Source organism: Calypte anna, chromosome 1 (assembly GCF_003957555.1).
Source record: "Calypte anna isolate BGI_N300 chromosome 1, bCalAnn1_v1.p, whole genome shotgun sequence".
NCBI classification, from domain to species: Eukaryota; Metazoa; Chordata; class Aves; order Apodiformes; family Trochilidae; genus Calypte; species Calypte anna.
Window position 1 is genome coordinate 13,694,406 of NC_044244.1, and position 26,244 is coordinate 13,720,649.

General features: G+C 37.8%; 1 protein-coding gene across 7 annotated transcripts in view; it reads right to left on the bottom strand.

Moving 5' to 3' along the window:
* The window catches only part of ATXN7L1 (ataxin 7 like 1), a 113,201-nt gene that overhangs the window by 24,112 nt on the left and 62,845 nt on the right, over positions 1–26,244 (bottom strand). For all 7 annotated transcript variants that reach the window (XM_030467528.1, XM_030467485.1, XM_030467519.1 and 4 more), the window contains 2 exons: positions 9,823–10,045; positions 751–1,034 (listed from right to left, as the gene is read on the bottom strand). In XM_030467528.1, coding sequence (XP_030323388.1) covers positions 751–1,034; positions 9,823–10,045 — 507 coding nt within the window. The remainder of the gene's footprint in view (positions 1–750; positions 1,035–9,822; positions 10,046–26,244) is intronic.

The following is a 26,244-nucleotide window of genomic DNA, read 5'->3' on the forward strand; positions in this document are numbered from 1 at the left end:
TGACAACTTTTTAAACTGAACCTCTGCCCTCCCCAACAATGGGGTGCTCTGTGCTTTGGTACCAGATTTGCACAGGAAATGCCCTGCCTAAGGCCACCCAGGGCAGTCCCACATTTAGCACTGCACCCTCAGTCCTGACATCCTGTCACCCTGAGAAAGATCTGAGATTCTCAGGCTACAAAGGTCTTCACTCATGTGAGGTGCCAGAGGAGAGGGATGGAGGGGATTAATGACTTACAAGGCTTCCCCAGCTCTTCTCATATCTTCTTAGAATTTTCTAGTACTTAAAATCAAGAAAGAAGACCATTTGAAAAATCCTGACTTGGCAGATAATCTTAAACCTCAACTTGATCATGTCTGTACTAAAGTAATGCAACCACAACACATTTTCTTTTGTTATAAACAGACCCGAATTGCATCATGGATTGAGGAAGCCCTTCTCCTTTTCTGTTTTAATGAATTTGCTTCCTTAAAAATTTGTATCTGTCCTGTTGACCAGTTGAGAAATGCATTAAATAGTCTAATTTAAAGCTGAACAGAATGTGTACTTTGAAAATACTTTACACATGCTAAGAGTGTGAAAGCTTTCTTTTTCAGATATGCAAACTGGCATCTTACAGTAAAAAAAAAAAAAAAAAAATCAAACCAAAATCAGGATAGAGCATTTTATAAGCATGTTATTTCTGAGATATAGAGATATTACTGAAGAATGATGAACTACCTCAAAAGGCGAATTACATCATCACTCACCTGAAAGTCTTTTGTAAGGCTTGTTACTGCTTTTAGTGCCATTTTGGTGTTTCTTGTCTATTGATGGAGCTATAATTCCTTTGCCATTCAGAATCTTTTCTGGTGACGGTGGCACTGACTTGGATGTCAAACCAGATTTAACCAAAGTTGGAGCAGGTACGGTAGATGCAGAGGCTGAGGAGGAGGTGATGGTGGTAGTGGTTGCAGAATTCATTTTAACGTTGGCACCATCTGCCTTCACTAGGTTAGGAATTTTCTCTAGGCTGACTACTGGAACAGGAACACTGCAAAATCAAAGGAAATCCTCAAGTTGTATTTTCTGTCCCAAAATTAAACAGCTACTTAATCCCCTTACACAGATAAAAAGTTTCAATGCAAGTGACATCGTATCCTCAGACCAGACTAAAATGAAATATATTATTGGCTATTCTTGCTCCCTCATAGGTTTACAAAACCAGGTATCTCAAAGCCTGGCAATATAGAGAATTATGAAAATGAACCTTTGTGTGGTGTTTTTTTGTTTGTTTCTTGTTTTTTTCCTAAGATCCAATTCCCTGCTATTCATAAACAAAGTATTTCTTTGGTCCTTTGCAAAACATACCCCCTTGCATATATGGTCTCATGCCTTTAACACAAGCTCATGTCAGACACGTGTATGCTGTATACCCTCAGCATAAGGAAATGGTTTGCAGCCATGTTAATATTTTTAAACAAAGACAAAAATAATTCAGATGCTCAGAAGTGTGTGAATGACATACATGTTCTGGAAACAAGGAAAAAAGGGATTTTAACAGTTGTCTCTTTTAAAGTATTAAAGTCCTTGGTGAATTGCACATTACTAAAGTGTATTTTTAATAAAATCTGGTGAACTTAAAAATAAAAATTCCCAATGTAGTTATTAGCTTACTTTTATAGAATAAAGTTTGCAGTATCTAATTCTTCCTAACTTAGCTACTGACACAGCGTATTTGTGATACTAAAAAATTTTATCTTATCAATTTGGCAGCAAAAAAAGATTGAAAGAAGTGACTTTCAATCCCTATGTTGTTTTAACACTTCCGATTCCCACCTGATGAGGAAGTATCCAGCAGCAATAGCTGGTTTTTACTTACACAACAATTCCAAAACTGTATGTCCCCTGACTACCAATGAATATACAATATATATCCCTCCTTACTGAAACAAACCCAGAGAGAAAATATTATTTAGAAAACCTAAATTTTCAGAGCTTTAAGCCCAGGCCTCATTGGAGGCTGCAAGTGAAAACATCTCACTTACTCTGTCCTTCCCACACACTGCTTGAGGAGTTCCTTTTGCCAAATGGTTGACTACCTGCCTGGTAAATAAATTCACACACAGATAAAGCAAAAATGACAATTTTCAGACTGCCATGCCACAATGACCAAACAAAAGAAGCATGGTTTTCTTAAATAAAGATGCAATAGTGGTATTTAAAAGGGAAAAAAAATTCCTCATGTAGAAGCATGAGAGTCTCCTTAGCAGTATTCCTATCTTTCCCTTTCTGAATCACAGAACTAAGTTAACCTTCATAATTTTAATCTCCAGTACAAAGGTGGCAACCTAGTAGGTTGTCCCATACAGAAAAAAATCTTACAACTTGGGTATCCTTTAATCTATTACATCTGACCTAAAGGTAAAATGAAATATTTTAAAAGGTAAAATGAGTATTTATAAATAAATAAATAAAAGGTAAATGAATATTTATGAAGAGTGAGAAATTACTCCTTAGCAAACTGTACTCAAAGAACAACCTGCTTGCAACATCACTGCTGTAATTTTGCAAGGTAGTGCAGAGGTTCTACTGGTGCAATACTCATGTGCTACTTGTTAAATACACAACTCTGCTAGATCAGTATGTATTCTGAAGTACTCTGGCATGCTGCAGCTCAGGTAAGCAGAGTTTTTGTGCCAGAGACCACACTGCTGTTAATGTTCCAAGATGGGCAACATTTGGCCATCTGCACATCATCATAAAGCTCAGGGCTTCCTTCCATTCCTAAGTCTCACATAATTTCAGTCTTTTGTGTTGAAAAATGGCATGTGAAAAATGGCACTTTCACTACATTTTTCCTGTGGAAGAATGGTTAGCAGGTGTGGAGGCTTTGCCTTCAGAAAAATATGATTTTGAGAAGGCATTCCCCTGAGACAGCCTCAGGGAACATGGGAAGCAGGGTCCAAAATGACTCCAAGCCTGAACTTCTGGGCTACTCTGTCACTCCATGGCTGATAAGCAGAAAGTGCAGTGAGTGGCTGGAGTGGGCTGACCGTAAGGGAAAGTCATTCATCCTTGTCTAAGGGTATTTTAATGTAGAAAAATGTATGAACATTGATATAAATAATACATATATAAAACTAGAAAGATGATGTACTCTAAAGCTGCAATTAAACTATATGAAACTTCCATATGCTGTGGTACCATGAATACAGCAGTCAGGACACAGATTTGATGGCAGGAAAGTGTAGAGTGCTGGCCAGTAACCAAGCAGAAAAAAATTAACTCACTCACAAAACCAGAACTGCATTAAATATTTCAATGATAATGTAAACATGCAGCTATGAAAGAGAGGATTTGATCACCTACTTTTTTAAACTGGTCTGAATTTATTTAGTTAAGTGACAGATACAAACTATAACATCTCAGGGTGAGAATTTTATTTTTTTCATTTAAACAGATGGCAATTATATCTTCTGAAAATAGATTCTTTTTTTTTTACTCTCGATGAAGTAGTTTTTATTATCCAAAAGCTATATAAGAAAATAAGATCAAATCTTCATGCCCCATTTCTAACATGTAAATTCTAAGTACTGATACACAGTGAAAGGGTCAAGAGTATTATCTGGTCTAGTAGTAAAATATAGTTAACAGATCTTAAAAAAGTAAAAAGTTTCTCTATTTTGCAGTGTTCAGGATCTCAAATCTTAGGGCATATATGGATGAATCACTGTGATAACAAAAAAGCCCAGGGGAGGAAACATTTTCACTGTTTTGTTACAGATCAACACATCAACCTTCATTATGCACTTAATTGCAGTGTAGAAGAAAATAGAAAAAAACTCCAATATTTGAAGACACATTCTACAGGACTCCTGGCAGTCTACAATAAACTATTGGATATCTCAGAAGTTAGAGATTGTAATTTATATGCATATTAAGAAAAAAAAAAAAAAAAAATGAGCAGGTACTGCATTCAGCATTAAGGAATTCTAGATTTATCTTAACACAGAGATGAATCAATAACCAAACAGAAATTTGGAAGCTACACAGGACCAGTGACCGTGATCAACTGCTAAGGACTCAAAAGGGAAATAAATCACAAATATTTCTATGCTATAGTTGCAGAGAATTATTTTCCTAAGCTGAGTTTCTGAAGTGAAAATTCATTTTTTAAAAAAAGACGTTTAGGATTTCTTTTAAAGTTTGTTAGGAAAATTTTTAAAGTTCCTTAATACCTTATTTACTATATTTTTAAAAGGATTTTTCTAATGAAGAGTCTGTTTAGGTTTAGTAAAGACAGCTGCTTAAAGGGAGGGTGAGAAAAGCAACATGCAACAAACATAAAAAACAAGGAAGGGCACATAATAAAACTGAGAAAAATGGAAGCCAAAGAAAGGTGAGAAAAATCTACATTTGGTGAGGGCAAATTTACCTTTTTTTTTTTTTTTTAGAAAAGAAATTCTATTAATAGTAGCAATATCTACCTAAAACACAGTAAAATAGTTACTAGTGATGCAAAAATGACAGAAATGTTCAGTATTTCTACTATACGAAGAAGGAAGCATGATAGTGTTTTCCAATCAGATAAAATTATTACACCTCAGAAAATGTAAAGTGCCAACTGAAAAATAGTAATTTTTTTTTTAGTATAAGGGAAGCAGGATAATACGGTCCTGGGTTCCAAAAGAGCTGGAGAGATATTTGGTCTCAGCATATTAATTTCTAATTGACTTTGGAATATTTGGCAACTTGCAGAAGTGCTGGTGTTGCATCCATATTGAAACCCCAAACCAGAGAGTCTTGTAAAAAGTAACAGAAAAGCTCTTAAAATAAACTGATAAATGACTATTTCATATGGTTTTGCTGAAATTCATATCTTGGCAAAGAAATCTGGTTTCACTTTTGGATGACCAGTTAAGCAGACAAAGATCACTGACAATGTTCCAACTTTTGCAGGGCATTATAAAACACAAATAAGAACAGTTTAAAAGCACATGTTGAACAACATAAAATTAAAAGCTAGTTTTTTAAAAAAAATAATAATTCAATAAAGGTGCTTGCTAGGGGGATTTTTTTAGCCATCATTACCAAGTCTGATGTGACTGAAAATTTAACTGGTCTTTAGAAACTCATGTAAGGTTACTGGTGGTAACATTTACTGATGGAATCAGAACTGAGGGAAACTAAGTAATTAAGAAACAAAGGCAGTTATTAAAAATAGCACAGAGTGTTTGATAAGGTTCATTAACTAAAGAAATGATTTTAATACCAGCAAATGTATACATGAAATAAGAAGATATTCAGTCCACGGTGAAATAAAAGGAAACAACTGGAAAATAGTGACAAAAATATTTGATGGTCTCCATTGATAAGCTCTATAAATTTTTATTGTATTATTGTGCTTATATTAAAAATGGGATATGGCAAATAAGGTAAAGGAGCAAATTCAGTTTTCATATATCCTTCTTTATATTGATACTGGACTATAGCTGAATATGGCTTTCAGTGTTGCTGACCAGTGGTTCAATACCAAAGCTGATGACATAGAAGGGAACCAGAAAATGGCTACAAAAATTTCTGAGGGCTACATAAAGCACTTGACCATGACAGGCCTCAAAAACTCATTCTCTTTTTCAGACAAGATAGCATATTTCCTTCTGTTTTTGCATGTTCTTGGTCAGCCAGTTTGACAAGATGGTCACTGTAGCTCCCCTCCAGCTGAAATGCTTCTATTCTGTCCTACCTATCCTATTTTATTCTAACTAAACCTTCAGCAGAATCTGCTGTAAAATCCCACAGTGAGAATCTCCTTCCTTCCTCACTGTCTTGTGGCAAATTCTTTTAATTCCAAGCCATTGCTTGTGATTGTCATTCCCAACAAGAAAAAAAACACTTGTGGTGTGTTGCAACACTCCCATGCATGGAGCTCCTTATTACCTCCACTTTCCTTTCCTTAGGGTTTTTAAAATTATGTTTCTTCGTTGTTATGTAATTCTGCTGTGGTTTTCTTTTGGTCATTCATAACTATATTATAATTATATTAATTCTACAACCTCTTCCACCCATTCAATTATTTTAAAATTTGTTACCAAAGAAATTCACAAACATTTTAAGCCATAAAACTTAGCTGTATTCTACATTGCTTGGTCACCTTTACAATATAAAAAAGTTTTTGTGATTTAGTGTTAGAATATATGGTCCAAATTAACTCTGATGAATTTTGTTCCCAATTCCATATTGCATTTGGAATATTTTTAAATCTTGACTAGCTTCACTTTCTCAACCTCAGTATGAAGCATTGTGTTTCTTAACACAGAGAAATAAAGACTATGAGCTGATGAAAAAGATCCTTTGAAAGGTGACATAAATATTAAATTATTACCCACAGGTAATCAAGTAATGGGATCACAAATACCTTCGTGATTGTGTTTCTGTTTACAGAAAGAGTGTCAGTTTGCTACATGCTGTTGACAACCATGTAATTTCTGTCTTATTTTCTTCATTTTCAGAACTTCTAGCAGGCAATGGCTAATCCCCGTGGAGGGAGGCCAAAGAGACTTGCTTCGGCTTGTATCCCAGGGCTAGCTTTAACACTTCATCCCAATTTTACACTGCCTCAGGATTGCAGATGGGTGGAAATGAACACCCTGTAGCACCACAGCACCGAAATACTCCAAGGCAGTGCTCAGAAGCTGTGCTGGGGCATGACAAGTGAAGCGGCTTCCTTTGGGCAGGTCAGCAGGGGTAGGAACAGAGTTCCAACTGCAGGAATGCCTTTTATACAGGCTAAGGATCTGGGCTGTTCTTACTAATTATAATAACTAGATCAGTATTATTGCTATTACTACCAATCGTCATGGTCTTTTTTTGCTTCCCACCCTGTTATTTACCCTTTATACTTCTTACCACCTCAACTGCAAGCTTCAGAAAACTATAGTTTACAATTATCTTGTGCACATCACAGTGGTGCTCCAGCACTGCTCCAGTCTCTAAGCACTGCTGTATTAATAGCAATGCTGTTAGAGAGATACACAGGGGAAACAAATCAGAGCTGACAGGTATTTGTGGGTGATGTATTCACAATAATCCTTCATATTCCAAGTAAAAGAAGGAGAGCATTCAAAGAGAGGCTACAAATGATGAAACAGTTCCAGATCTTTTCCATCTGATCATTTAAAACATTTGCTGAGAACAACCTAAGCCTCTGCAGCACATCTTAGAACAAGACAGTATGTGAAAAAGAGCTACTTGGTCTTAAGATGATGATTCAACCAAAAATACAATGAATTAAACTACGAGGTGTTGGGTTTACACAGAGCCAGGCCTGACAATAGATATACTGGGTGATGCTGCTGCAGAGGCCATTGCTGAAATACTCCTGTACTTCCAACAGCCAAAATTTAAAAGAGATGCTGTATGGATGAATCAGGCAAGCACAAAAAATATTATCTGAGGTCTGGAAATCAATCATTACAATTGATGCAATTTCTGAATTAAGCTGATTTGATAACTGTCTAAAACTGTTATCTATGAACTACATCAAGTAAATGAACTACTATGAACTACATCAAGTAAATATTTGGGGCACAGGACTTCCATGTAACAGACAAAAGCACTGAATAACTGGAAACTTCTGGCAATGACAAACTACAACACACTCCAATAAATCCTGAATCTTATTTGCATTTTTGAGACAAATGTATTGGTGTAAATTGAGTATTTCTTTCTAAAAGATAAGTTTGTGAAATTCTATGGTGTGTGCAGGCAGCTGAATGGAAGATATAATCTTATCCTAAAAAGAATAAATGTTATGAATAATTTATCATTTAAGAAAATTAAACCTGCTGACTATTTTCTAGAATTCTAAATAAAAATTATAATCCACTGATGGAATAGAACCAAACACTTTCTTCCATAGCATCTTTCAGTTCTGTATAACCTGTGATGATTATCAGACTGAGTTTATTCTTTAACAAGTCTTGTAATATAAGGCACTTAACAACAAATTTTGAAAGACAATTTCATTGATTTCCACTTCAGACTGTGATTTGTTATGTGATGATTACACTGTCTTTACTATATGCCTCATTTTTCCCCACTGGTAAACAAAACCACAGTATTATCTCCCAGCAACTGCAAGAGTTGGATAATTTGCAGGTACAACCACTGACATATTCATTGCCAAAGTACTAACAGAGCAGTACAACAGCTTTATGCCTAAATCTACCTTGTTAATCTTCAGTAAATGTTTGGGATGTTCCCAATAAAGGGAAAAGGGTTTGTAGAAATGCTCAGTTAGTTTGTTCCCTTCCAGCTTTTACTGACTGACGAAATGCCATCTGTTGCCAGAAGGGAGGATATGGTTTACAGATTCAGTTAGTACACTGAAATGTGGATATCTAAGTTGTTGTCAGTAACAGTAGCATGAGAAACAGGTTCATTGTCAACAGTACTAATACTCTAAAGTTCCTTTCTAATTTTTTTTAATTAGACTTAAAAAAATAATTCCCTTCAACATTCAGAAGAAAATGTCACTTACTCCAGAATATAATTTTTTTTAGAGTTAATGTGGAACTTATACCTTCACTAGAATAACTTCTATCTTACCTGTGTGCATGTATGCATATAATCTAAATATCTGGATTATCTATTTTCAGAATTATATACCATAATTGTGCACAACGCTCATCATGCTTGCAAAGATGGTTTGATCATATTTTTTCCAGTGCAAGGTAAATTCCACAGCTAGACAGAAGCTGCTGTCTTTGAAATCATACCACTTGCATGTTTCAGGTAAAAACCAAAATCTATTAATTTAACATAATTTGAGTTTATGAGTGTCTCACAAGTGACTGGTTTGTATTATATTATTTACTGCTTTAAGGCAACTGTGTCCATAAACTCTACCTAAATAATGACTTTCTTATGCTAGGTATTACATATAAAAGGGAAGGATAGTCAGACAGTTAGTAGATAAAACTTGAGAAAAAGGAAGTCTTACTATCTCATGTTTACAGACACAGAACAGAGGCAGAGACAACAAATGTGTAACAGTAGACTCTGCAGAACCAGGAACTGAACCCAGGTCTTGAGTCACCAGCCTAGTGACTTAATCACAAAGCATCTTTTCTGTAGATGACTAAAGTTGAAATAGTTTCTTATGGATAAAATAGTGACCCAATTCTGCTTTCAATTCCATTTTTGCAACTCTGCTATCATCACAGTCACAGGAGGATGGGCATGGCAGTCTCAAAGCCTGAATGTGTGTGTGTGTGTGTGTGTGTGTATATATATATCACAATACAATGAGGTAAGATGTCCCCAAATAGTGATTTTAGCAGCCAGAATTTTCTTCCATCTTCTTATGAGGCATCAAACATGATGAAAATACAGAACGAACTCCAACAGCAGCTGCTGTTGAAGATAAAGGACGAGAAGCAGTAAGTTTTCATGAATATCAGTTAAGCTACTATTAAGAACTCTGCAAAAAGTGTCCTGCTGTTCAAAAGCATTAGTTTAAGGGCTGATGCCGTACTGAAAGATGGACCTTAAAGACAGCAAACTTGGTCAACACCTCACCTGCTATATGCAGTTTAGAAAAGCGGACATTTGATGGAACATCAGAAAAGTAGTCCAGTCCTTTTTCCTCCTCCTAAATATTTTTTAATGTTAAAACCATCCCAGTTTCCTCCCTTAGGAAATGTAGCGTCTTAAACTGTAAAGTTAGATAAGGATGAGACTACAGACTTTTTTTTTTTATGACTGTGAAATACACATAGGGATACTCATTACTTTTTGCAGAGCAACATCTTCGGTAGCTATTTTCTGGTACTTACCATGGTTTATCCCGTGATACTTTTGAAGGAAAGACTGTGTGCTGTTTGCTACTGGAGGTAAGTAGATTGTCTTTGGGCGTTTTGAATGGCTTTGAGCTGCTGCTGACAGGGTTATGGCCACTGATACAGGATTTCGGTTTCATCTGCACTAGGGATGTCCTGGAATTGCAGGCTGGAGAAGCTGGAGAAGGGGAAGGTTTACACATTGAACCGTGTCTTCGTTCTGTAATGGAAAAATAATAAACTTTACAGCATTACATAGGCTAAAAGAAGTCCAGGAAGAAGCTATTGTTCCTTTCTATGCCAATTACAATGATTTAATCATTCTGAAGAACACCAGTCCATTACTGTTGTGAATATAATCAAGCCAAATGATAATTAAACAAAACTGATTCTGTGAAGCACTCTGAAAAATGGATAAAATAGTAAAATAAATGCTGATAATCTAGCAGAAAATTTCACCAAGAAATCTGAAACCATTTTCTAAGCAATAAGCAACCATCAATATCTGTGTGGGGGGTACACAAGGTGTCCCAGCTCTGCCACATAAAGCAGAAAGGGGAGAGCATGTAACAACAACTCAGGTGATTTGGTGAAATACTCTGCTGCAGACATATTGCTTCTGTAATAATTAGGATGAATTCATGTGATCCGATTATTAGACAGTTTACTTTATGGCTACCTTGTTTCAATCAAGGTAAAACCTTAATTTTCTTCCACAAAGAAAAAGAGGCAAGTACAAAGAAGCAGGAAGCTTATGTATCAGCTACAGACACTGTATCTAGATATCAGATCCTTGTAAACACTCTTCATGCTCACTGCAAAAAAGCAAGGCCATGCTGACCCTGCAACAGAAGAACAAGCTTCAGGACAGACAGACGTCAGCAAAATTGCTTGGGTGTGATTATTATTATTTTTTAAAATCTAAATGTCCTACCCCTGATATTGTTGAAAAAAATATTTTAAGGACATACTTGGCCATTCTTTTACAAACTATGTATTTTTCCAGGGGGAAGTGCTAGTGCTTGGATCCAACACAGTGCTGGATCACAGTGTGCTGCAAACAAGGGGCTTGGTTGGTGCTGTGAACCTAAGCCCAATGACAAAATAGAGAGAGACAGGAGCTGTCTTTACCAGGCCTGTGCCCCCATTTGTGGCAACACCCTTTCCCTGTCCCCTTCACCCTGGTGTCCTCCAGCCAGAGGCAGCGGGTGGCACGGGCAGGATGGGGTGAGAGGAATTTTCCATCCCAGCAGCAGCACAGACTCCGGTGTGCCAGCACCAGGCACCGTGAGCCCCCACGGCAGGGATCAGCCCAGAACCCCCACTGCTAACACTGTGATCAAATGCAGCAAGCAGAATGGAATTACAGACCAAGAACTGGACAAGCTGAAGTTTTTCCTTCAACATGCAGCAATTTTTCCTCATCTAAAGCATTTAACTTGAAAAATCCAAGCGGGTACTACTGTACTTGCACAGCACTGGCCGCCGTGTCAGCCAACAGCAGGTTAAGGAAGCACCAGTGACCTCCTGCTGCAAGGGAAGGCTTTGTGTTTACATCATCAGCCTTGTGCTCACTAGTTTGATATTTCAAGGATAACTAAGAAAAATTTTCCCACAGAGAATCAAAACATGACAATTTGTCTGGCATTCTCACAAGTAAAAACTTGCCAGTAGCAGACGGATTCAGCCATGATTAATTCGCAATAGGCAGATACCTCAAGAACAAAAGATAAATGCTTAAAATTTTTAGAAGAATATTCCAAACTGTTTCTTTTGAATCACCAATGACTAAATACAGGCCTTTTCTATTAAAGATCAAGCCCTTCCACATCCTTATATTCACAGTTTTAATTATAAATGCTGCAATTCCCTTCAAAAATTCTCTTGAAACTGAAGAAAACAGTAATAATTCTTTTACATGCAAAAAATATCTTCTCTCACACCCCAAATGCCACTGTCATTTGATAGTTTTCACCCCATCACACAGCTCAGCGTGCAGCCTCTGCCTTTAAAAGTCCTTTGCAGGGTGCAGGTAATTCACATTCATTTCACCTCACAATGGTGGCAACAACCATGTAAGCTCAGCATCTGCCTCCGAAATGCAGCGTTCCATTCAGAGAGTATTTATTTTGTTAAATAACAGTTACTGTTTCAAGATTCACCGACCTTCTCAGCAACTACTACTTCAATTTAAATTAATGAAAATTTGCAACTTTCCCATTAATTATTTGAGGGCTCATGAAAAGGAACTGCTATGTAACCAACAAAACCAAGCTGTATATTGTAAAAAGTGAAACTTGGGAAAAAACCCAACCCAATTTCCATACACAAATTATATAAATTCAGGATTAATTACTCCACTCTTCACCACAGCTACTGATTTTCTTAAGATTGACCACTTTTTGTAAACCGTGTCTGTGATATCATTCCTGTGTATACATTTGGAAATTTAATTTTAATAACAAAGTAGCACATTTATCTTCCAGAAAGACAGACATTCAAGATATTGACCATCTAGAATTACATTTGAAAGCCATCTAAGCATCACATACCACAGCAAGTTATTTTTTAACAGTCTCTTTATACTGGATTTTCAGTCAAGCTAAATGTTTGGTGCTTTTCCCTATAAAACTTTCTCAATTTACATTAACTTTGCATTTTTTACTATAAAACAAAATGGTGGAAGAAGCACTGTAGTGATATGACAGTATCATAAAGTGCATCCCGCTATTTTAAATAAATATTAACTTAAAAGATAGGGAAGGAAAAGATGACAATTATTTTATCTGAGTGTGTCAAACTGGTGGTCGTTCTTGTTATTCCCTTTACCTCCTCACACTCTCCTCTTCCCCCAAACCATGGCTACAGAAAGTCTTCCATGTTTTAGACAGACTTCGATACACATTTGAGAATTATCAGCATTACCCAGCTTCTCTTGAAATTTCCTAGAAGCAAAACGGAAATTATGACCACTGTGAAGTCATAGAGGAGGAAGAAAGTAAAGAGTCAGTGCCACACAACTGTCAAGTGTTCTTGGGCACTGCCTGGACAGGTGAAATCTACACGTTGACTCACACAAGTGAATGTCACTTTAGTGTCAGCAGGAGATGGTGGCAGCAACACCTTGCAGGTAGGTCCTGTGGAGAGATGGAGGAGCAACAATCCCCAAAGGGGCAGAAAATCCCTGTTTGACCTGGGCAAGCATGGCCACAGAGGCTGGACTTGTTGAAGGTGTGAAACCTCATAAACAAATCTTGATGGTGGGGGGCATAAATCATAACTAAATATTGATATAAGCCTTCTCAAGAACTATCAGCTTGCCTCTTGCTTCCTCCTTCCTTACTACGTATGTGGTAGTGAGTCAGCATCAGACACGGGTAAGAAGTTTCAAAGAGAAATAATGGGGATATATGACAATTCTGTCAGCTGCCAAAATCAACTGCTCAAACCAGAGTGGTGTTGCTTCTCTATAAAACTGAATTTCTTGGTCACATCTGTTTTTTTAACTTTTCTACCTATATGCCTATTCATATTTTACATATAAACAAAGAATTACACACATTACTACATAGCCTATGTAATAAATTAACATGTGACTAAAATAAATTTATATTTAAGAAGCTGTTACAGAATCAGATATCACATGCTAACACATTCAGGAGACAACAAACTGTAATAAAAAAGTCCACACTTATTTGCAGTTCATGTGTAGACAGATTAGATGTAGCGGGGCAGGTAAACTCCTACATGTGCAACTATGGACATGGCTATCCCTGCTTATATACAGCAGTGGCATAGTCCCTGGACATAAATGAACCTAAAGGAAAATGAAAATATTTGTTTCCTTAAGATGAAAAAATCCTGCAAGGCAACAAGTAAACCAGTTCTCCCTTGTGAGATCCTAACCTAAGCTCTCCATGCATTTCAGTTCTGCAGAAGCCGGCAAAGCTATGAATGTGTGCTCAAGAAAGAGAACTATTTCAATTAATTTAAGTAGTTCCAAATGCGTGTTTACACCCCACATAAACAAAAACACATACTCTGTTTTGTTCTAAATACCAGTTGCTGTCAAATCCAGCAGCAGAGAGAACACAAAGTTACAATCCTCTTTATTACTTTAATCCTTCTGCAACCTCAGCTGTCTCAGGGCAGCCACTGCAGCAAGTGACAAGTAACATGTGACTTCTGCTGTCAGTTAATGTATTAATGACATTAATCTTCATGTAAAGTTTAATACTCTCTCACTGAATTAACTGCAATTTCTAAAAAACAATTTCTGATCAATATCTGTTACTTTTCCTAGTTAGTGGCAAGAGTCTAAAAGCCCAGTGCCGCATATCCACCTAACGCTCATTGCGAACTCTGCATCAAGAGCATTGTGAACTATTTATTCCAGGAGATTCTCCATGTCCTATGGAAACATGGATATAGTCCAACTTTCTCAGCTAAACCTGAATTGTTTGTAGATGTGAAGTTCTTATGCTCTTGAAGACTTAACAGTCCCTGAACCTCCACAGCTTCGCTCCCATGCCCTTGTACTACATTTGTAATCCTCCTTCCTGCATCCTACACAACACAACTCCCTACCTTTCCCCAAACCCTCTGCTACAGCTGCCAAAGTCCTCTAGGTCTGTCTTTGAATCTGTAATTCCACTGGATCCTCTCTGACTGGTCACCAGGGAATACTAGCAGCTGTTTTGCAGGAAACGCCACTTCTCCTTCTAATCATAAGCAAAAAAGCAAAGCAATAGAGGCAGCATGAGCTCCAGAGTCACAAGCACAGTGTGTGGGAAACAAAAGAGGCAAAACCACATTCTGAGTAGAGACTCTTCTCAAATTTTTCCTTCAACTTTCTCACACAAGATCAAGCACTCACTTAGCTCTCAGCAAACCTTACAAACAATACATCTGAAAATATGCTGCCAGTAAAATACACCAACCATATGTTTCCAGGTGGACTGTAGTACTTTTGTACCCAAAAGATCTATACATGATGCGAAAACTGCAGATTACCTCTAATTATGCCTACAAACCTTCCCACTTCTTAGTATATCCCACCTATTCTTACCCAACACGTACTACTCAAAACTGAGCAAATCAAAGGAACAGTTTTTGCCCAGTTAGTGCCTTGTCCATCAGTGAGATGCAGAAGATTGCAAAGGAAAAAAGTCATGCACAGTTTGAGTGCACAGACAGCTATGCCTTAGGTCTTTCAGTGTTTTTTGCAAGTAGTTGAACAAGAACAAAAAAATCCCTCAAACACTGTCAGAAGAGAGATATTAGAACTTTGTCAGCACCAGTCATTTTGAAACATTACTCTCTTTATATCATGACCTGACTTCCTTTGTGCAAGAGGCCTAAAGCAAAAATTAATTTTAGGTTGACCCACGAATAATTCAGAGACGTAGTGTTAGGGATTACAGCTTGGCATTACACTTGGTAAAAACAAACAAAGTATAATAGCTAAACCCCAGACAGGTAATGAAGTTATTTGCTGTTTGTAAACAGTACAGAATAATTAAGCTCCTTTCATGCTTGTATTCACCACAACCTTTGAGTTCATAGCCCTTTTACTTAAAATAGAACAAATTAATTTATCTGACTGCCCCTAACACAGCATGAATATTGTTTGTTATTCCCCATTTTCAATATTTAATCAATGGTAACAAAATTTAGTATCTCATCCACTATGTGACTCTGTTTCAAGTAACGTATCCCAGCCTGATTGATGATCTTACTTATGGTAACTCCATACACCACCTATGCACAAATTACAGTTTTCCTGTTTTCAGTATATCCTGAGGTGTTTTGTTGCACAGCCCTTCGTTGTGCAAAGCTGAGACACGTATACTTACATTTTCAGTAAATAGTAAGTGAAAACTGCCACCTTGTACTGATCCCAGTTCAAAGTTTGCATATGTACTTGGCATTTATTCTAATAAAACAAAGCCAGAAAAAAACCCCACGCATGCCCGAAAAGCGACAGCCAGCTACCAGAAAACTGAACTAGACTGCTTGCAGAAATGTGTCATCCTGCAGGAACTGGCAGCTGGTTCATAACAAGAGTTCATAAACACCTTGTAAGCACTTTCATTTTGCAGCCACAGTCTGAAACAACACTAACAAAACCTAGCAAAAATAAACTCGGATTTGATGCTAGCAATCTACAGCATAGTGTTGCAAGACCAAAGGATAACTTTACCAGCTTTCTGACAAAACACTATTCCAAGTCCAGCTGAAAAAGTTTGGAAATAATATCCGCAAACTGTTCCACCCTTCTTGTGCTGCGCACTGGAAAGGAAACAGCACAGTCGGTTTCATTTTGATACTTCTTGCAAACTGACAAAGGAAATAAACTGCCAGCTCAAACCCCCGGACTGATCCGCTGCATAAAACACAGCTCAACAATCGCAAGCTTCATTCCAGGTCAAATGACATAACTGGGAAATTATCAAGTGCTAAAATAACCACTGTTCTGCTGGTGTTTATTTACAATAAACACAAGCTTTGCTTTCTGACATAAACCCACTAAAACGATTCTCCATTTCACAAAGTCTACAAGTGAGTAGGATCAGCAAAATTATGCAAAACATCCTGCTAGAAGAAGAAATGTAAACTGAGCCACTTACAGAGAGGAGCAGGCTGCCAACTTAATCTGATTCTACGACGACTGTAAACATGTACTTTTGGAATGTGAAACGATTCACATTGCCACAGATGCCGTCAGAGAAACACAGCAACGTGATTAGGTATTCTGCACACGGTAAAAAATCAGGCAGATGACCTCCTGCAGCAAATACCAGATCAGCGCTCGCACACACCAACTGTTTTGACTACAGGCACTTGTTAAGCACCAAGGTTCAGGTCCTACCAGTTGGACACCAGAACTGATCCAGAGCCAAGAACAACAAGCACTGAAAACGGCTGCAGGGTTTTGGGGTTTGTTTTGTTTTGTTTTGTTTTTTCTGTAGCTGTTGATACAAGTCAAGTAAATGCAGAAGTGAACTGAAGTGCAAACTTAAAACCAGCAGAAGAAACAAGTGTGTATTTAGAGGAAGGCACTGCATTTTTTCATTCTTGATTCAGGAAAAAAGGAGGGTGTTTGTGTTTAACACAGTAGGGCCAACCTGCTGCTTTCCTGAATTTTTTTTTTATTTATGGGATAATGGCATTTGCTAGCATAGTTACAGGAAACAGGAGGAATAATCTCCAGAATATCATTACCCTTAAGTGGCCAAATCTCTTAAAAATGGCCAAATATATCAGCATTTCCCAGGGCACTCCCATTCCTCTTCAGTAGAAAGAATGTTAAAAAAAAAAAAGTCAAACAGAACTCCAGCACAACAAAAAAATTCTTCAAATAGTGTGATTAATGAGAGTAAATGTAAAATGAAACTGCTGGGCACTTGTCTGCTTCTTTCCCAAGGATTCTGAGATCTAAAGACAAAGCTCAAAGGCATCACTGATGTGTAAGAGACAGGAAAACAATGGAGGAGTGAATATCTTGCCCTGGTGACAATGTCAGTCTTCATATCAATGAGCTGGAAGACCTAGATTTAACTTCGGTACCAAAGCCTGCTTCTTCAGTTTTAAAATTGGATATTAATAATTTAGGGTATTAACTTGATTAAAAAAAGAATTGTAGATTTAAGTAGGAATTCATTGCTTCTTGTAATGACACAGTTCCACATGTGTAATCAGCAATTGCCACCTGACACACTGCTAGTGCAGAAAAAACTGACAATTCTCTGCTGCAAGTCTTACATGTATCTCAGCTCAGCAAAACAAAAAATCCACAGACAAAAGTTAAATAACAGAAATCTGGGTACACACTTCTGTTGAGCAACACTCTACTAGAGAAATGCAAGGAGAGTTTACAGATGGAATTTTCCCATTCTGCTGGAGGAGATGCTCTGGTAGTCCAACATGCAACTAATGAGACTTCCTGATGAGTCTGGAAGTGCTTGAGGTAAAAGGGTAAAAGCCACCTCACACTTTGTGTCTGGTGCTTACTCCACAAGGACAGCCCTTGTCAACTTTTTGCAGATATCTTGTAACCCATTGAGCAGTGGTAATGCTATTTCCACCACTGTTGTTTTAAGAGCAAGAAAATGTATTGTCAGCCCTACACTTTGGGCTAAAAGCATTAAACTATTTCTGGCAATCAAGACAGATTTTTCCTTGAAAAATAGGTGAGCACCACTCCCAAATCAGAATTCTGTGGATGACCTTATATGTGAAGAGAAATCTTTTATTTGGCTATTTGTTGGAAGTAAGAAAACAGCACCTTTACGTTTGATATTTATAAAAATATTTAGGTTTACATATATAAATATATATTTTTATACAATTATATATTAATATAAACAAGAGGAACAACACTGTATTTCACTAAATATACAAATTTAAAAGTAACTCACCTGCTCATTCCTTTAAACATCTGACTTAAATAATTTTACTTCAGATACACTATTTCAAATAGAGGAAAATTTAGTACTGCCATCCTGTCACACTTTGTATTGTGTAACAGACCTGTTTCCTCAGGCCTCAGGCAGATCTTTGGCACTCAAGGTCATCAGATGCTACATTCTGTTATTTATTTACTTATACTTATCAGGCAAAATATTTCGTTGTATCTTTATCTTCACATTTACCCTTAACAAAACAATAACAAAAAAGGCAATTTATGTACATTATTGTTTTAGGAAATCGTTGGATCTCTTCTGTCTTTGACCATAAAACTTACAGTTTTAATGCTTTATTTAATCAAGAAGGATGTAACAGCATTTCTTTACACAGATAAAAGCCATAGATGAGTGAGATGGGACTACTGAGGTGGTTTTGCAAAAAAAAAAAAAAAAAACCAACAAAAAAACCAAAAGACCAAAACAACTCCATGAAAACAAATTATTGATTTTAGGAGGCTAAGGCTCTTGATCCGCTCTTGTGCATATTATCATGCCAGGTTTTATTTAATATCAAGATAGCACATCACTAGATCCTCTTATCGTTCTTAAGTAAAACTTGTACAAACCCAGTAACTTTACAGGAATAAGCCCAGAGCAATAGCTTTACAGGGCTTGTATATCATCTATAGTTTAAACCTTCTGGATTTTTGAGCTCTGACTATTGTTTGGGATCCAAACCCGGCATCTGGTGAAACAATGTATTTCCTAAAAAAAACTTTAAAAAAACATTTTCCTAAAACTCAGAGGGTTTGGATCCCTAAATTTGCTCCATCTCAGTTACCCTGAGCACCTGCATCATTGCATCCTGGTTCTGCAGTTCTTTGTATCCTGGCAAGACAGGATAAGCTCTGTCTGGACTGTAGGTACATGTGTGACAACTCTCAGCACAAGAGTGCTACTGCCACATGGAATAGTGTTCTCTGAGGGCACATTCATTAATGTCTCTTCACAGCTATTGATTCTCACAAGACTGCTGAAACTTCTTAAATCTAAATTGGCAAAGAGTTAAAAATTCTTAGACAAAATTGGTATAATGTTTAAAAGCATTATTACTATCATTATTATAATAATTATAAAATTTTCAGAAACTCATGTTAAAATTTATATATTAATTTTTTTACTTGCTTTTACGTTTGTCACTCCTCATGGTTATTCCCAGGCTTCAAATTAATCACCTTGGAATATTCTGACATCTTTTGAAAATCCAGCTAACAAAAAGGACATTTCTTTGTTTTGAAAATAGAACAATCTTATATTTAAATTTTAATTCACTTTATCAAACCCTGCTACAGAAGGAGCAGAACTGTCAGTGCAAAATATTTCCTCTTTCCCAATGTTTTAGATAAATCAGCTCAGTCATTTTTCAGATGCACTATTTGCCATACATAATAAATCTTATAATTTAGAATGCTCCAGGAATATCCCCAAGTAATAACCCTCTAGCAGACAGCTTCCAAAGTGAATGTGCAAAATAATTCCTGAAGAGGTCACCTGTTCATGTTTCCCTTGGTATATACAATAGCTCTTAAAAACAAGAAACCAAACTCAACCTTTTACAGAACAAAACTGAAGAGACATCACTGAAAGACATATCCAAATACAGAAGTAGGTTTGTAGGGCATTTTTGCCTTCTTTCTTAAAAATCTCTTTGGTTCTATATTTACATTCATCTTAAGATCTAAAATGGCAGCTTGCACTTTAACTTGCACCATTTATGACTTTTAACTGTGCAAACTAAACAAACTCCAGAGTGAACCACACATGAATGACGTAGACTCAAATCAGCCTGAGAGTCCAAGTGACAAGTGTTTCACATTCCACCTGTGGATACACCCCTTTACCAGTCTTTACTGCAACACTCTTCATGTATTACAACTTAGTTGTTTTGGATGAGCTATTTAATTGTTTATAATACTAACAGCATTCCCACCAATGCCCTGAATGGGAGACAGTATTGTATTTCTACAATTTTAAATGTCTCTTCTACCTATATAAAATATTTCTTTCTAATAGGCCTTTAATCAGCTATGTCAAGCTACTATTTCAATCAATAACAGGTTGAGACTTTAAAATTTGTTGAAGCATGGTCCATGTTTCCTATGCTGTGTGAAGAAAGGAATTAAAGGCATTCTAAGTTCATTCACCCACTCATATTGTCTGTCCTGTATTACTGTGACAGGAATGACACAAGGGAAAGGAAATATTACAACTATCTACAAAGGTGCATGAGCTTCACAGTGCAGCACAGCTGCAATCCCACAGCTGTGCAATTCAGCTTTCCCTCCAGTAATTTCTGATGCTGAGAACAACTTGTTACTCAGTGCAGGTGGTTGCAACTTCCTATGCATCTTCTCAAAAGTACACCCAAACTTTATTTTATGAAAAAATAAATTTATAGATGCTCACCAGCTGAAGGCATGGGATATTTTTCAGCACAGAGAGGTGCTCTACATGCCTTCTATAATTACTTACAAAAGCTCATTGAGAAAAAACCTTTTCATTAAAACAAGGCACAGCCCAACTCAGAACAGCTCTTGCGAGTTTTAACATGGACAGTAAGAAAACAAAACAAGATCACTAGAAGTTCAACTAGAAATTAGAAGTCCACATAAAGGAATCAGTTTTACCTGAAGGCATTTAACTTAAATATTTGCCACATGAGGTCTCTGAGAACAAGCCTGCAATAAACATCTTTCCAAGTTCTCAGAAGTTTGACATATATCAGTCATTTTTATTTAAACCACTTGAGTCAATGGAAGCATAGGTAAAACATATTAGAGATAATTTTTTTCTACTAGAGCTTTGATGGCTTTTTATAGTGCTAGAACCTGGCTTCATCCATGCTTGATATAATATGTCAGTTCAGGTGGGAAGAACAGATAGTACATCTGTTTGTCAAGAGATGAGGGTAACCTTTGTTCAGCCAAGAAATGCTAACAGGAAGAAGATAAAACAATTTTAACATTTTCAGAGTGGGTTATTTATAAACACTCAATTACCCATGGTCAGATTATCTGTGCCAGAGATGTAGAAACAAACCAGTGCCAGCTGGGCTCATTAGCCTAGATGCAGCTTGGTGCAAATGTTCTTATACTTCTAGGGATAGTGTGGGTCCAGAAATGACACAACTTTTATTCTGCATAAGACTGAAGTTTTTGTTTGCTGGGTTTTTTGTTTGGGATTTTTTTTTTTTTCATCTAAAGTGAGGCACTTCAGTTATCACTGTATGGCATTTCCAAAAGCAAGGGCACTGGGGAAAATGACAAGGATGCCCTGTGAAGGCACTGCCTTGTAGCATTACCCCCGTGCTCTGGGTCCCAAGAAGCTGCAGTACCTCAGGCAGAGCATCAAGCCCGAGCTGGCTGCGTGCATTCCTGCCATGCTGTGTCAGGGCTGCATCCTCTGCCAGGGAGCTGGGGAGCTCAGTGCAGACAAACACAAGATACTTTCAACAATGCAGGAGCCAGGCATGGTGAACACTAATAAGTCCAAATAGAGCTGGGGATGGCTTCTGCAGAGGAACGGAGTTGTGAGATCATGGTTTACAATAAAGCTATTTCGATATTCGAAATATGGGGAAATTTTAAGCACAAGTGCTTTTTTAACTGTGTGAAAAGCATAACAAGAGACAACATCAATCCAGCTTGAAGCTGTTTTCCTGGACACAATGCCAAAAGTGTAATAGAAAGGGAAACAAAAAAGTAGACAGAGAAGGAAATGGAAATAATCCAACACTTTATTTCCTACCTGTCAATTGCTTCCTCTGAACCAGACTATCTGTGATCATGCTGAAGGGCTGAAACCTTTCTCCATCTGTCAGAAGACAGCAAACTCCAGAAGAGACTTTATGCTGTTTAGACTCTTCTGGAAGTTGTCCCTCCTCATTACATTGATGCTGCTAGAGGTGAAAGAAATCCTACAGTTCAGAGATAACAAGAGATAGTTCTAAACCGGAGGAGTTTGAGAATGAGTTTATTTTTTTTCCAGCTATGGACATCACTTAACCAAAGAGGCAAGGAAAGGACAACAAGCAGGATCCTGGCATGAAAAATCTCAGCTATAATCAGCTGACTCCAGCTTGATTACAGAGGAGGAACTAAACTCTGTATTTGGCAAATGGATCACAGAGCAAGTCTTTTCTAAAGCTTTTTGCTGAGTCTGCCAGTTAGTAGCTAGACAGTACAGCAGATTTAACCAGCAATGGCTAAAAAGTGAACCAAAATTAACCTTAGCTATCCCTCTAGCATTTGCCCACTGTACCTAAATACTGAGAGAAAAAGGTTTATTTACACTGAAGAGCAAAACCTGTAGCAGAGAACTGCTCCATTGTTTTCAAATGACAGCAAGACAAAGTGGGTCCTACAGTAGAATGAAGTAGAGGGTTACCTATCCCACCAGAACATCCCTGTAACCGCTGCGGAAATCTGCAGGTCCTAAATCTACAGCCTTATTACCTCTCCTTTCCTTCTTCCTTGTCCCAAATGCCTTGACTTTCCAGGTTGCTTAAGGTCTGAAAACCAAGTAATTCAAGAAAAACAATGTTCAAAACCAAAATTCATGATGATAGATGTCAGAGTACTCTTGCAGTTTTATGTATTATTTCTCCTACATTTCAGATCCCTGAATGCCTACTGCCTAAAAGGTGATAGCAGTGAAAGTTAAACAAGTTTTATTGTCTTCCTGTGCTGTTTTACCTTAGAACATGAAGTTTATTATTAGTATTAGGGACAAACATATTTTGGAAGGTGTAATATTCAGGCAACAAAACCAGAAAATGTATATCCTACTGTACAGTATTTGCAGGTCTGGTGTATGGTATTAAGACTGGTAAACATTCAACAATTCATATATAAGGAAGGTTTAAAGTTTTCACTTCTTATTTACTGTAACAAGATAAGGTCAACACTCCTCTCCACCCCCCTAAGCCATATCTGACTAGGAAATACCATAAATGCAAGACCCACTGCACTACCTCACAGCCCTGCTGAAAGCCTCAGTTGCTGTAAGGTTTGAGGAAAGACACCCAAGGTATTTCCCCTTCCTGGGGGCTACTGCCACAGCAAATGTCAGCTTGTAACTTCCAGATAAATTGGCTTCATACCTGTCAAGCACACACATGTGAACTGCACTTACATAAACTTTCTGCTCCATTGCTGCTCCCCCCACCCCAAGTTAACAGTTCTAACCAGGAACTTGTTTAGCAACAGCCTAAGAAATACTTTCAGAGAGCTTCAGAGGTGGCACTTAGAAAAAGACAGTTAAAATTTATGACCTGAAGGCTCCATAGCAAAGCCTAGTGGCTGGCATCAGGCCTTACCTGTCACAGCTGCAGTCATACCACGGATCAAAGAGATGCAATTGCTATTTCTATGCTTTCACTCTTTCAAAACATTCCTGTTTTGGCTTCAGCATAGTATTAATAAACAGCTGCATTACGGTGTAGGAATAGAGACCAGACGTTCTGTATAACACAACTCTGAGTCTTCCAGCAACTAGAATAGGCTGCTCTCATCCTGCAAGTACCCTCCGTGTTGCTGCCCCCCACTGTAGTCTCATAGATTCAGTAATTAGAACAGCCTTGCTGAACCTGCCTTTGCAAGCAATCTTAATTCATCCTTTATCAGAGACTTCTTTCTTTTAAATAATTTTATGCCAATTTACCAGCCACAAATCTTACATGCCTTTCCCTCCTTTCCCCCCTCCTTTTCCTGGCTAACTGGAAAATCATTAAATACTGTAGTGATACAGACAACTTTTTTATGACTTCTGTTTTCCTCTTCACAATTACCTGTCAAAATCTGTTACATAGCAAGTCTGACACAAATATTTCTATGCTGATTTTCTATTTTAATTAAATATAAAGCAATATTGGTCAGACACTTCAGGGCACTTCTAGCTTTACAGAAATCAAAGTAAACAGCCATAGTATTTCACAGATTCAGAGACACCACCTCCATCAAATGACACTGGTCTCAGGTAAACAAGTAGATTTTCTTTTTTCTCCTGAAAACTTTATTAAAGTTTTCTAATGTCACTTAGATTTCATAGCTAGAGTAGTTTAAAAATAATGTAATGGACACAGAACTTTTTCTCCTAAGTTCATTGGTACAAATAGAAGGAGGCTGTAATCCATGCACACAACAAGTAATTCAGATGTAATTTATACTGCAGCACAGCAGAAGTAAAGCAGTAATGCTGACATTAAACCGGATGCTATGCATCCCTTAAGGCTTGCATGTAATCCCCTCTCTTTCCAAGAATTCCACACTGAGAAAAATAATATTAATCATTAAAGAATGTAATACTCAATTCCTTTAAATGCAAACTAAGACATCTAGAACCATATCAAAACTTCCAAAAGCAAATGCTTAGCATTTCCGTTGTTCTTGATTTTAAAAACAATCTAATTTTTTTTTAAATTGTCTAATTTAAAAACATCTAATACTTAAAGGAGTCCATAAAAAAGTCAACAGCTGCTAATTAAAGAGTCAGCAGTTCCCCACTATAGTGGCACATTTTGTTTAAACTGCTTTGGTACCACTGTCATGTTATTAGTCAAATAAAAAACTCCAAAACAGTCCTATGAACTACCTATTTCTGAAACACTACCTATTACCAATGTAACCTGACACAGTTTGCACTATTTTTTTTAGCACATTGTCACATGTGAAATATGTGTGGCAGAGCAAGCAACAAAATACACAAATACCTACTCTGCATAAGGAAGCAGTCACAATAACTTCTTTGCATACATGGGTCTAATTTCCTAGTTACCTGCTTCTGTTTTCCTTTAACCTTTCTGAAGCATCTCAAAATGGACCTTAGTGTCTGCTCACAGGTTAAAAATCTTTGCAGTAGTTTGAGTAGATTTGTTCAGATAAAAATAAAAATCACAGACTACATCAGATCCCAAGACTGTAAGCAACACAGGTTACCGTATTTGCACAACAGCATGCTGATACAGATGGGAAAAAAACACAAACATTATAGATAAACGAGGGTCAAAGTTCTGGTTACGCTTGAAGTTTCAGTATTGACACTTCCTGATCTGTCTCCAACACTCCTCATTAAATGTATTTTGTCCTTCTATGCTAAAGTAATGGACTACTCCTCTCTTTTCACATATCTACTTCTGATTTGCTCACTTACATTAATATAAACCATTAGGCCAGGTTTAAAAGGTCCTCAGTCCACGACAAGCACTGTCCCAGACAGTCAGGCAGGCTCTGGCCTCCTTGCACCCGCCTCAGCCCCGGGGACGCCTCCTGCAGCGGGGCGGGAGCTGCCAGGGCGCCCTGCACCCTTCAGCGTCTCGGCTCCCTTGGAGACCAAGGCGTTGCTGACGAGCTGTAGCTAAGGTGCCACCTCCCTCCGCATCACACCCGTGTCTAAATCTGGGGGTATTTCTCTCCAGCAACAACTGTGTCCTATAGCCTCCTGCGGCTCCTACAAGAGGTTTCTCACACTTCTCGGCAACAAACCAACGCAGGGCCTGTGGCAGACCCAGGCTCGCATTCAGACCCCGCTGCAAAACCCCATCGGAGGCACCTTCCCCCGGTGTGCTGACAGCTGCCCCCACGGAGAGCCGTGGAGAGGGACGGAAGAGGCAGGGAGGTGGCAGGCAGGTGGCAGGGAGAGGACAGTGAGGTGGCAGGGAGCAGGGCCGGGAGGTGGCAGGGAGCAGGGCCGGGAGCTCCCCCTCCCGGGCCCGCTGCTCCGTAAACAAGAGAGATATTTACTGACGCCTGCTCCGAGGATGCGGGGGGGGGGGAGCACTGATCTTTCTCTCTCTCTCTCTTTTTTTTTTTTTTTTTTTTTTTTTAATCCTCCTTACTGAACGCAACGGGCGGGAAAACCCAAAATAAAAATAAAAACCCAAACCGAAACCAACCAAACAAGCAAAAAGCTCAGGACTGGCACAGTAGATGCAAAAATTTCATTATGAAAACCC